This window comes from Aulonocara stuartgranti, assembly GCF_965226115.1.
Source record: "Aulonocara stuartgranti genome assembly, chromosome: 14".
NCBI classification, from domain to species: domain Eukaryota; kingdom Metazoa; phylum Chordata; class Actinopteri; order Cichliformes; family Cichlidae; genus Aulonocara; species Aulonocara stuartgranti.
The window spans coordinates 32,212,845-32,226,197 of record NC_138950.1 but is presented as its reverse complement, the minus strand read 5'-3'; the positions used below and the strand labels follow the sequence as shown (position 1 = coordinate 32,226,197).

The 13,353-nt window shown below is 41.8% G+C and overlaps 1 protein-coding gene across 3 annotated transcripts; it reads right to left on the bottom strand.

Annotated features, from left to right (window-relative positions):
• Window positions 1–1,416: 1,416 nt before the first annotated feature.
• rinl (Ras and Rab interactor-like) lies at window positions 1,417–12,622 on the bottom strand. 3 transcript variants are annotated; one of them, XM_082502615.1, is made up of 11 exons: window positions 12,255–12,622; window positions 11,822–11,987; window positions 7,788–7,899; window positions 7,089–7,161; window positions 6,854–6,942; window positions 6,663–6,745; window positions 6,160–6,370; window positions 4,737–5,417; window positions 4,268–4,585; window positions 4,046–4,180; window positions 1,417–2,916 (listed from the first exon to the last, which is right to left on the bottom strand). In XM_082502615.1, coding segments are annotated over exons 1-11 (2,322 nt in total). In that variant the 5' UTR covers window positions 12,257–12,622; the 3' UTR covers window positions 1,417–2,464. The 3 variants fall into 3 exon arrangements, with proteins under 3 accessions (XP_082358741.1, XP_082358743.1, XP_082358742.1); XM_082502617.1 differs by lacking the exon at window positions 7,788–7,899; XM_082502616.1 differs by lacking the exons at window positions 11,822–11,987; window positions 12,255–12,622 and adding an exon at window positions 11,029–11,246.
• Window positions 12,623–13,353: the final 731 nt, after the last annotated feature.

Genomic DNA, 13,353 nt, shown 5'->3' with positions numbered 1-13,353 from the left:
GAGAAAAAGCCAGAGTTTAATAATAACTAATGATTAAATACAGAGTGGTGTATAAACATAGAAAGCAAAAAAAGATGAGCGAAGAAGAAATCATGGGAAACCCCTAGGAGCCGAGGCCTCCTGAGCCGATGACTCCTTTTATTTTAATTTTTAACTGTGCTATTTTTCCACTAAGTCTACTTTAAGTGAGATGCTTCAGCCTTAATTTTTAGTTTATTAATAGCCACTTCTTAAAGTCTTAACCAATTGACAACCCCGAAGACTAAAAAATAGCTGATGTACCAAAAACTAGATTTTTGAATGACCACTTGAGGGTGGCTCCAAAAGTGAACCACAAACTGCCATGTGAAATGCCAAACTTTATACAGCAGATTTAATGTGTTTTCAGCTGTATGGGTTTCAGAAGCTGCATTTTAGAAGTAGACTGTAGAGGCTCTAACTTACTTACTTACTTACTTTAAATTGTGCGATATTAGGCCTGTGGCCACTTCCTGACTGGGCTCACCTCAACTTATTTAAGTCAATAAAGTCTTTGCACTTTTCAGTGCAACAGTTTAACAAATGAATTGACTTTAACAGCAGTGACGCAAATTTGGTAAATTTGGTTCTAGTATCTTATGTGTATACGTCTTAGCACTCACGAGCAGTTTCTGTGTAATGCATTAATCCTGTCTATGGATGCACCTTACAAACCAAGTTAGCATTAGCTGACAGCTTACCCCCAACCCCCCATGCCCAGTGCTGAACCGTCACCTGTCACTCTGTTTTTACAGGTGCTTTAACTTGACTTACACATTTAATGTCAATGACTAGCCTAACGTACCTCCTTTCAAGTCTCCTTTCAAGAACCTCTTCGAATGTGACTTGCAACTATCTTTTCATTATCACTTCAACTGCAACTTTTACAGACATGCCATCTCCCTTACATATATGCAAATTTGGTTTTGACTCCTTCCTTTCAGTCTTGTAATTTCAGTTGTCATTTTCAGCTTTGTCTCATGACCAATGATTTATTCCTTACTTACCTGTTTGGTGCTATAGCTTCTGCTTCTGCTAAAGATTATACTGTGCCAAAAGAGGCACACTATCACTAGTACTAGTAGTGGTAGCACAGTGATTTTAACTTATGTAACTTAGTTTAGTTTCAGCTTCCTCTTCAAGAAAGCTCCAAAGCCACCCACCAATCAAGGGGCTAAAAGCTGTTCATAACAGAGAAGGTTGAATGCTGCCCTCTAGTGGCCCAAACTGCGGATGAACTTTACTGTAGTGTAGAGATAAGTGATAATGGTGCTACTGTAATTGCTTTTTGTGGGGAGTCTGTGGATTTAAAGTGTTTGTGCATTACTGTGGAGACCAGAAACAACATAGCACATGCCTTTGCAGCAAAATGCTGTTAGAAAAGAGCCTGAGACAGAATTGAGAAAATCAAATGATTCAGTTTTATTTATTGATTAGTTTAATTTATTGCCACTTTAGGACGAAAGGAAAAGACATGCCCATAGCATTGTCAAAATGTTACTGTTAACACCATTTAACGCTATTAACAAAATTAATAAAGTTAGCAACAAGTCCAAGTAGATTTTAGCATTTCATCCTGGAGCAAGCTTCTGCAATAATAATAATAATAATAATAATAATAATAATAATAATAATAAACTCTACGAGCAACACAAAGTGGGACTGCATTTACCTGAAAATAGCCGTCTGTTGTAGGCGGTGCTAAAAAGAGCAGAATAAACTGTACAACCTAAGCAGACTTTTTTAGACCTTGATGACGTCACTCTTTTGGCAGGCTACTGCTTTAATATGACCACATTTAAAAATGTCGAATGATACAAGTTTAAATTAATCAGCATGAAGGATTCCAACCCAGGGCACAGCTTACAAAATGCAACCGCTTCCTGGTCAGGGGGGTTTAGGAAATGTGATAAAGCAACTGTATCAAATACATCGCTTATGTTTAATATATACTGTTAATTGATCAATGTGATCAATTACTAGATCTATGTCACACATTTACACTGATGATGGTGGCCAAATAAGCTCCCATTAAGCAAGTCTCTAGTAACAAGTGTTGTCTTTACAGCTCACTTATGACATTGAACTTGTTGTCATTTAGACCAGTGCTTTGAATCTTTTTGGAGTGTGACAAGAGAGCGGTATCCATGTGTGACACCCCTTGTTACACTTTAGAAGAAAACAGCTCAAATTTAAGAAATGTCACTTTAGTATCTCATTCATCCTCTCAACTTGTGACCCTCCAGCTTTATAATGAGACCCAAGAGGAGCCCCAATCCTCAGGCTGAGTCAGGCACACGTTCACCTTAACTGACACCATGGTATTAGTGACACATGCTAAAAGGTTAATTTACCTCTTTGCAAGAATTTCAACAGGTGTGAAATAGCTTTGACCAGTAAGAACATTTTGAGGGTCTTTGACCTTCTCCTGACGACGTGCATCTCATTATAATGCTCTGTGGTCCTCCTCTTTTCCTTCACCAGAAGTCTGGCTATCTTCCTGTTTGCTTGCTGTTTCCTCTTCCTGTGTCACAGGTTGAGAGTCTGAAGTTGGACTAGTAGGCTGTGATTGGTCATTGGCTCCTTGTTCCCTCCCTGTCTCCTCGCTCAGTGTCTGCAGAGCCTCTGTGTTGCGTTCTTTCTGTTCTTGTGACCCCTCCATACTAACAGATGCATTTTCATTTTTGCTTTCATCTTTACTCCCGTCCCGACAAACCTGCCTCCGAATAGTCCGTCTGTGCTTGCTGCGACGCGACTGGTTACAGTGCAGTGTGCGTCTGCGATGCCACTGATTGAGAGACTGTTGGGCTTCCACACTGAGCTGACGGGCAGCCAGTCGTGGGCGGAAACTGCTGATGTAGTAGAGAGAGGCATATAGAGTTGTAAGGTAGTAGCCACCTGTTGATATGGGGATATAGAAAAAGGTGACATTGAGTGAGACAACCTATAAGCAGGGGGGAAACTACAAAACTACAACTACAAAGTGTCATCATAAAGTTCCACACATGTAGGGGGACTGATTAAACCCAAAGCTTAGCCCTTGGGAGTACACTAAATGCTCATATTTGTTTGTTCTTTGCGCTGTGTGACATCCCAGGCATACAGCTCTGAGGCTGCGAGAACAGAAACACCATCCACTTGCTGTTTCCTGTGTGCGAGGGGCAGCCAATCAAAAGAAAGATCACTAAAACAAAGGGGAGCTAAAACTGTTTTTTTCAGACAGCTGAAAAACTAAAGGGCTGCACCAAGGACAAAATTAAGAAAACGTAAGGATTATTTTAAGTATGCAATGCCATATTAGTAGTGCAAGAATAAAATTATAAGGGTAAGGCCCTCTATAGTCTATAGTCATCTTTAGACTTTAAAAGGCCATACTTTTTAAGTTCGTGTACATCCAATCATGTGCAGTCAGGATCTTGGAGGACTACACAAGAGCCACTCCTCCATCAAAATTTAAACTGGTATGCAGATGAACACATTTGCAGGACTATAAAAAAGGCTTCACTTAAAAGAATAAGCCCTTAGTCACGTGGGCCTGGAGACCAGTGAGCAGCCATCATTAGGGAAAAATGTGCAAAGCCATTACTAGCAGATTGTTAGAGTTCCATGAAAAATGCGGACCTGTGTGCAAACATTTGCTGTTCACTCCCTGAGTAAACACATTTTAGCCCAGTTTCTTACTTTGCACAGTTTATTTACATTTATCGAGGAGTAAACACACATGTAAACTACTGGTGACTGCAGCAATCTGCTAGCCACCAAAGCAATCCCTTTGACCAATTCATCCTAGCAACTTCCAGCATCCACTCACAACCAGTCGGGGAATACACACTTTCCTCTCACATCTGATGATTTCCAGATAGTTGTTGACCAGGCAAACATAGGCATTACTGTCAGAGTGTGTTAGTAAGTCACTTACTAAGTTTCTGAGTAAAGTCAGAAAAACTTCTATTTAGTTTCAAACATGATTTACTCAAATGGAGCATCACACTTCCTCTACATTGTCCTTGAATTATAACTGGCTTACCCTCTCCTTGTAGCTGTGTGGGATCCAGCAGTTCCATCATGTAATCTGTGTCTACCTGCAAGGTGACCAGGTTGCTACGGAGCAGCACCCACGTCAGGCAGGGCAGGAAATCATCTGCTCCATACACTTTACCTGCTGTGAGGAGAACATGACTTTAAGTGGATATAGCAACCAAGCGACTCAAAGTAGAAGAGTGGTATTTACGAAACACTGCCAGGCTACCTGAGCTAGCATTGGCACTCATGCTGTGATAGATGCTCTTGCAGACTTTGAGCATGATCTCCACTTTCTTGTTTGGAGAGTAGACATCGTGCATATTATTCCATTTCTGCTGGATACGATCAAGCGTGACGGAGTCAGGAACTCCAACTCCTGCTGAACCTCCTAGTTCAGTCACCTCGTTCTTTTCCAGCAAGTGCAGGTTGCTCTGGAGACGCTCGAAGGTGCCATCATTGGTTCGGGAGGTTTCTATGCAGGAGTAGAGGTGGCTGGAGACAGGCTTCAGAGCCACTTTGTGGATGGAGAGCTCCACCAGGGTGTCTACACCAGGATCAAAAGATAGCAGAGGGATAATTATTGGAGCACTAAGTGTTCAACCACAAGGTTTTAAGAATGCAAAATATATATTCTGTCATTTATGCTGACAACAAAAACCTAAAATCATTTCTGTGTTATGTCACAGCCCACTCACCAATCTCTGAGTCGTTTAAGTCAGTTATGCTTTCCAGTAACATCTGGATTTCTGCATATTCCAGCAGTGTCTCCCTCAGTGATGTGAGTGATAATCTCACTTCCTGTAAGAACTCCGACCCTGTGACACCGCTAGAATCAGTCCCTCTCTTCGATGTCATCTCCACAAATCCCTTCACAGCCTCTGCAAATGCAGCACCTTTCTTCTCACTCAGCTCTTGCACACGATTGGACAGTCTTTTTCTCTGGCTTACCAGCCCACCCAGCGCCTGGCCCACGGCAGAAAGGCGATGTAGGACCTTATCAGCCAAACGGTGTGCTGAAGCGTGGTGATGTGACGAGCTTAGCATCTGGGGCTCCATCTCTTCCTCTATGCTGCTGATTGAAAGCGAGTCAAGCTCGAGTGATGGAGGCTGGAGCAAGGAAGAAGGCCTGGGTGGAGGCAGCCAGACGCCATCCTCAATCCAGGACACCCTGTGAGGAGACTGAGGCACGGGGCTGCTGTGGCGCTGCAACTCAGGTGTTCCATTTCTGGGGGTGGAGGAAGTGGATGAAGGTAGGCTCCCCGTGCTCACCCTCTGAGGCTGGGCGATTACTAAATCCCGACTGGGCCGCCGGAGGACCACCCCTGCTGGTGTTTGCTCAGTTGGTGCAGAATCAGCGGAACAGGCTCTGATTAAACCTGAATAACATCACAGTTTTTTGCAATGAATTTAACTGATCCCACTTACTGATATCACAAGTGACATAAACAGAAAGACAGGACTGGCATTTTAACTATTTCTGAAATATGATGTACCTCTGACAGTCTCAAAAACAACCATAGGAATTAGTTTTGTCCACTTGCTACGCAGGGCTAACTTGTCAGAGCTAGCAATTAACAGTGTGGTCAAGCCATGTGCAAGTGTGGAGCAAGACGACAGAACAGCTGACAATGATTAAAGTATTTTAATAAGTGCTAACCCACATGAATGCTTTTTGTGGTGATATTTCCATTTAGTTTTAAAAGCTCGCACAAAGCCACTTCCTGTTTGCACCAGACACAGTGGATTTTTTTCTCCCCCTGACCTGCAGGAACAGCATACTCTCTGTGGCCCAGGACTTCCTGATTTAGAAACTCCTGTGTTTTTGCCTCTCACACACTTCAGCAGAACTGACCAGGACTGCATGTACAAAATGTATGGAAAACACAGTTACGAGTTTATTGGTAGGCTTATTTTTTATAAAGGGAAGAAAAGGTTTTTAGGGGTTTAAACAGTGCAAGGAGAGGAACTTTAAGTTCAAAGCATCTCCTGATCTGGATAGATAGAAGCATTGTTTTCCAAAACTGTGAGGGGAAATGAAACTACACTGTCTAACATTGCTGTTCAGAACTGAGGAAGCTTTTTTTTATATTGGGTGAAATCTGAAGTTTGTGCACTGACCTGAGCTCTCTGTATTGGGAGCAGGGGTTTCTTGCTCCAAAGAGATGGCTCGTTTACTTTGTAACCCTGCGCCTGCCCATTGCCGGGTGGTGCTGAGGCGTCTGAAATTTGACGGCTGTGCGGCAGCTGGCCTGTGGGTCAGCCACTCGTCTCCGTGTTCACGGAGGTAGAGGGGATTGATGATACACAGGGCCCCGTTTGTGGACGTCAGCTAGTGAAAAAAAACACATACATACAGTGTTAACAGGATAGAACGCAACATTGGTTACATAATAGACACATATAACCACTTTAGAAAGTTAAATTATTCTTAATTTAAATATTCTTGTGGGCACCTGAACATTATTTTGGAGTGGTGCTTCTGGTTGCATGATGAATGTTCTGTTTCTGAGACAATTACCAGGCTATTGATTTACCCACTGAAGGAAGTAAAGACACCATTTCCCCTTAAGTCCCTCCCCCTCCCTCACAAAAATCTACACACACGTAGATAAGCAACATACCTGTATGGAGCACATCATGCTGCTTGGTTCCCTTTGGGACATTTGATCAGTCTGTTGATCAGGCGGTGTGGAAAGCCAAGTTTCTGCAACAGAGATATCAGTGAAATTAGCTGACAAGGCTCCTCAACACAGTTTTGTATTGTTTTGTTGAAGATTATGAAAGGCAAAAGCTCAGGAAGGCCCGGACGCACTAGGTTCAAGCTGTGAAAGACGCTCTTTTTTTGTGTCTGTTACGCTGTAGATCCAGTGAGGAATGTGGAGACAAACATCCAGCACATCCCTGAAACACAGAGGGAGAGAGATCCAAGAGATAAACAGACAGGATTTGGTTAAACACAGGTTCGAACAGTCTTTCACAATGTCCACAGTTCCACCAATAACCAAGCATGGAGAGTTTTTTATGTAGCTGAGACAGGAGATTCTTACCTGGTCAGAGAGTAGAAGAGCACCAGCTGAGTCAAGTCAGAGAAAGACAGATGAGACTCAGACAGTTGGAAAACTGTCAGAGAGAAACAGAAAGAGTGGGCAGCTTTAGTCTCATTCTGAAATGCTCTGGTGAAAAATACTTTCCTGGAAATGCACCAAAGTTTATACCAGAAAAAAACTAAAAGGGAACTTAAGATAAGCCAGCGTTAGGGTTTCACATATTTCCACAGTAGCTTTACAGCTTGATTATTTCCTGGCAGTGTGTGGTTTATAAAGCCTGAAGAGGGTGTTGCAGGCTAGAGGAGTCAGATGACCCTTTAGTGTTTGATTTTTTTTAATCTTTTAGATACATCATGTAGATCAGTAAGTGGAAAAGTTTGGTAAATAAATAAAATAGGACCAGAGTTTTATGTTTTAATCTGTATCAATCTACAATAACTGCCATGTCTGCAGGTACACAAACCTGAGAAGAGAAAGTGCAACCATGACGTTACTACGTAGGTTATTTTCTATTTATTGGTTCAGTTTTACATGTTTGACAGAAGTACTGACTCATAAAATAACCACTAAAAATGACGCAGGGAAATTGGTAGCTTGGTCACACAGACACACACACAAGCACAAGCACATACATGCACGCCCGAGCGCACACACACACACACACACACGCACAGATGTTTGCATGTGGCGGGATCCTACCTGCTCCTGTGCATTTGATATTATAATCAAAGACTTCCTCATTCTGCGCTCCGGCAGACACACACAGCAGGCTTGGCTGAGACGTCACAGAGTCCCGCACAACCAGGAAACTCTGCAGGGAAACACACGTGTGACTCATTTAAAGATTTCAACTGTCACAGAAACCTGTTAAGCAGGAGAACGTTTACTTTTAACCCTCTCAGGCTCAAATTAAACTTTTTGTTGCTAATGCACAACCAAGTCCTGCAGTGGTACTTCTGAGTAAAAAAAACTCATAAAATATGTATGTGGGGTAATCAGGTTGTTAGTTTTTAACTGTTGCAAATCGGCAACGCCTGCCTCGAGAGGGTTAAATGTTCACGCTGGCAGGCTACAAGGCATGGCCAGATGGTAAGCAGGCAGCAGTAAGAGAACAACTGAGTGATGGATGGACACAGAGAGAAAAAAAACTATTTTAGCGTGTGGTTTACAAAGAAATGTGTCAGAATTTCTGTGACAAGAGTCAATTGATTTGATCTCGACGTGACAGAGCGTCATGCACACTGCAAATGTCTAAGGGCTCATGCATTAAGTGCTGATAAGTGTTTGTTTGCCCACTCAGAGATGCTGATATGAATCTGTAGATGATGGTTAACTCTGAGTGACGAACCAGTGTGGCTTAGGACCGCTCACATCACATGATTTTCTTTAACCATGTTCTATTCTTCATGTTTTATTTTGCGCATGCATCAAAACTAAAACCTGAAACTGAGCCCCACAACACTGTTAGTGCGCAAATCCATCTTCATTAAAACCAATCAAATCCTATACAAGAAAACCTTGAAAACCGAGGGTTTCAAAGAGTGGCCCACAGGCCGGTGGCAGGACTCGTTCATATTTCATGCAGCCCTTGAGTCTGACAAGAAGAGAGAGCTCTCTACTGTGCATTTTATTCACTCACAGTTCACACCACATGTGTGATACAGCAGCACACACCACGACCCCAAAGATGTTGTTTCTTTTCTAGCTTCTGTTTTAGCCATCAGAGCCGACTAAACTGTCTTAACTCATGGTGGAAAAACTATAAACCAGTACAAGAGTGGACTAAAGTAAATAAACACAAATGCTAACACAAAATGCCACCATCTTCCGAACAACCATAATCATAATGATAACTAAAAGAGTTTTACGTGTGTAGTTTCCTGCCCAGCTTTCAACCATGTGCTGACTCCTTAAACTGGCACTCAGGGATACCTGCAGCAAAGAAATATGTCGTGCAGAAATAGACTGTAAGTTCAGGGTAATTTATTACTGTAGAAGTACAGGGTTATTATACAGTAATAGGGATTATTAACAAGTAGAGATCATTTATGACAGTCTTCTCCGGTGTGGCATCCTATTAAATTCACCTGAAGACCGTGCAATGCTCAGAGAAACTGCAGAAAACCCAAGAGCTACATCTAATACCGACACCTCAGTTAGCACTAAATGATACAGTACGATTATAAAAGGACTGAATGGCTTGTATGGAACAGTTGCCAGGAGAAACCAGAGCTTAATTTTGCAAAGTTGGATGTGAACAAACCACAAGACTTCTGGAACAATGTTCTCTGGACAGATGAGACCAAAGTGAAGGTGATTGGCCGTAATGCACATCGCCACGTTTGGCAAAAACCAAACACAGCTTTTTTAGTACAGAAACCTCATACCAGCTGTCAGGCACGCTGGAGGAAGGGTGATGATTCGGGCTTGAGAACTGGATACTTTGCATTACTGAACTCCTCTGCAAGTATTTTAGAGTCAAATGTGAGGCCATCTGTCTGACAACTAAAGCTTGACCCAGAGTGGGTCATGCAACAGGACAATGATCCCAAACACAGCAGTGAATCTATGACAGAATGGCTGAAAAAGAAGAAAATGAAGGCATCGGAATGGCCCAGTCAAACTGCCCACTCTCTGTGTGACTTTATTAGTTTGAAGAAATACTTCTGCTAAAGGTGGGTTTACAAGCTAATGAATCAGAGGATGTACTTTCTACTTGATGTTATAGAGCTGATAAACAATGACAGTATGACATTTGTTGTCGTTCATGTGAGGTTGCATTTGAATAATTTGAAGACCTTCTAAAGAGCAGATGATCTTTATATGTGCTGACATGCAAAACCTTAGCAGTGAAAGTGGCTGCACTTTCTTTTTCGCATTACTGTGAATAGGGTCTTGCAGTTAGGGCATTTATTTTTAGGTTCTTACTCTCAGATCATATCAAACTCATTCTGTCTTTAAACGTGCCTTGTGACTAGCTTTTGTAAAGGCCTCATTGAATCAGGCACTGCTGTAACTCGAGCGGGCTAACGTGATTCATGTATTTTAACTTAGATGGCATAAAAATGTACAAGAAACAGGATCAGTTACAGTCAGTGATGAGGCTAAAACGTTGTACTGCTGACTCTAGCCTCGTCAGTGATGGTAAAAGACTAATCTTGTTCCTGGTATTTGTCCACTTTAGAAAAAAATGTGAAGTGTTTCTGTTTCTGGTGTGAATATCTCAAGAGGCCCTTTCACTTCTTCATGTCTCCTTTTATACACAGAGCTTTGCTTTGTCTGCACAGAGACTTGCATCGATCACGACACCTTTTTTGGAAGCAAAGACAATAAAACGGCCAGTTGAGACACAATTAACTTGAGTAAAGCAAAACGCATGTAATCCCAGGCAACGGCTCTGTCAAGTAGTTACATCATCACAGCCAAATTCAAAGGTGCTCTTTAGACCAGCACACATTTACAAACATGTACAGAGGAAGTGGTTTTCAGGCTCTGTGTGTACAAAAATAAAGACTGACAAGCTTACTTGAAGTCACCAAACTCTGAGCACAGAAACACACCGAAAGACAGCAAAAACGGCGGCAATTAGGAAAAATATATCTTCCACTGATTCATAACAGCCATCTTACTGTTTGCCATTCATAAAAACAAGAAGAAATGAGTCAATCAACCCTCCCTTCCAACATCTGATTGAACAAAAGTCGACTACAACCTCCACAGCATTCTGCTTATCACATTATGCCAGTAAACTTGTCTCTTAACACTTAATACAAAACAAAAAAAGCACACTCCTCCTCCATAGCACATTTGTCACGGTTCAACGACTTGTTGCTGCCAGTCAGAGTTTTGCATTTCAGTGTAATTGTCTCCATGTCACGCTTTATAATAACCGAGAACAATGAATACGTAAAGCATCATACGTTGTTACTTTGTTACTTACATTCCCTGCGAGTGCAGCAGCCAAACCCACCATGAAATGTCATTTCCCTGACATGAACTCGCTTTTATTCAGCACTACTTCTGCATTTAAAACCGTTCGTTGTGTTATCAGACCTCAAATAGAAAAAAAAGAAGGAACTACATTTAAGTGACGAGTGCATGTCAACATTCAGACCCACAAAAAACACTTGGTTGCTAGAGAAAATTTAAATGATGCCCGCGACTTCGAGCTTGGGAACGCAAAAAGCAGCGAAACTGGGAGAGGAAGCAGAAGAGAGGACACACTGGGAAGTGGGAGACACTGGCAGGAAACTGAGAAAAAAATAAAGAACTAAGATTTCTTTTTTTAAAAATAGTCTAAAAGTAAATGCAAAGTAAGTAAGTCATTAAATGTAAAGTTGTTTTATTGCATAAGAGTTGTCAAAATTGAATCGACTGAGTAGCAGTTGATTAAACTGGTCAAATTCTAATAAAATATGACTATCAAGTGGGCTGTTATGCCGTAATGGTCCAATTGGGAAAGTGAATCTGTTGGGCGTTTTTTGGCCGTCGGACAACGATTCTGATCGCCACACTGCCAAATAGGACAAGGGGAAAGAAAAAAAACTGAGTAGCAGGCAATGACTAAGATCAAGGACGTGTGAGGAAACAGAGTCATTATTTAGTGTTAGTGGGAAGCTTTACAGGGAGATCCTTGAATGATTTGATCAATCATCTGGACTTCATTTGACACACACTGGACGCTTGATGTCACATAATAACAGCGAGAGTCATTCAGTGATGTCTGCTCCTACCCCAGCAGGTGTCCCACAGATAGCAGCGTGAGCCCCCTCTCTGTCCCAGGCTCCCCCAGGGCACCAGGCCTCCTGGCAGCCTTTCAGCTGATCCAGCAGTGACAGTTTCCTCCTGCTGCTCCTCCATGGGATGGCTGTTGTCCCATTAACTGAACTGTGAACAGCCCTGGACACAAACACATTGACATATTTTTGTCTACATCTATGGACATCAGCTGTAGATAAAACAGAAGGTCCATTCAGTAAAAAAGACAATCTGGGTAGTTAACAGTGCATAATTCAGCAAAAAAAAGTATACAAAACTAAGAAAGTTTCCTCTAAGATTTGGCTTCTGGGACAATCATTTTTAATAACTAGACATCAAACTCAAGACAATGTTAGACAGAGAATTAAACACAAGCACATTAGTGGTATAGAAATAGCTGATACTCACATGTGTCAGGCTGGCTCGGTTAGTTGGCGTATCTTCCCTCCTTTACACTGTTAGCAGTTTCTACACATATTGCAATCTTCCCACTCTTGAACTCTTTCTTTCTGCGCAGTGCAAAGTGTTGCTTAAGAGTTCAGAATAGCTGAAATAGGAAGCTGTCATCTTTCTCACTAACACGTCGTCAAAAGGTTTCGCGGCAAAATTTTCTTAAGTTTCTCAAATTCAGGTATTTGATGTACGGCTCTCATGCTCGCCTGCTTCTGCCTCCTGCTCACGCTGGCATTTAATGTAGTTTCAATTTTCATGTGAATGTTCACGACACCTTCTTCACCCTTCCCTCCCCCCTCCAAGTCTGCCTGTGGTTAACCCAGCTCTGACTACAGCGTGGAGAGAGAGAAAACACTGCATGTTCTCTAAAGAGCTATGTGCCTATTTTCTTACTCTCTCTGCAGCACCTTTCTTCTGATCTGATTCTGAACTGTAAAACCATCAAAGCTAAGAACAGCCAATGGTCTGAGAATGCTTCACCATGTCTTCATCTCTGTGACAATTATAGACAAACATCATCTGATTAAAGTAAGATCACACGGATGGTTTTACTTTTCATGTGTGAGAACTCGCTCACAGCGGAGGATGGACAAAGTCATTGAGATTCAGTTCCAACAACTGGTGAGAAATGCTGAGTGTGGGAAGAGTAAATGGATAAATAAATAAAAGCATGCACAGTGAAATTATTGAAAAAGTCTGAAAGATTGATTAGTGATATAAACGTTTTTTTGGGTTTTTTTTTAAAGACCAGATTATAACAAATATACAATAAGAAAAATGTACACAAATGAATTTAAAGCTACTCTACTTCTTGTCAGAGTGCGGCCTTTAAAGCCTGATTTTCTTGGAGTTCCTGGGCTGGCTGATCCCTCTGGATCCACCCCTGGATGAAGTTTCACCTGGTTTCCTCCTTCCTACCTGTTTAAGATTATTAATCATTATTATATCTGCGCCAATTCTTTGCCAGGTCGTCATTGCCAATATGGTGAACTTTAGGTCACTTTTGTAACTATTATTGTTGTTTATGATCATCTGTCTGTAGTAATCCTGTCTC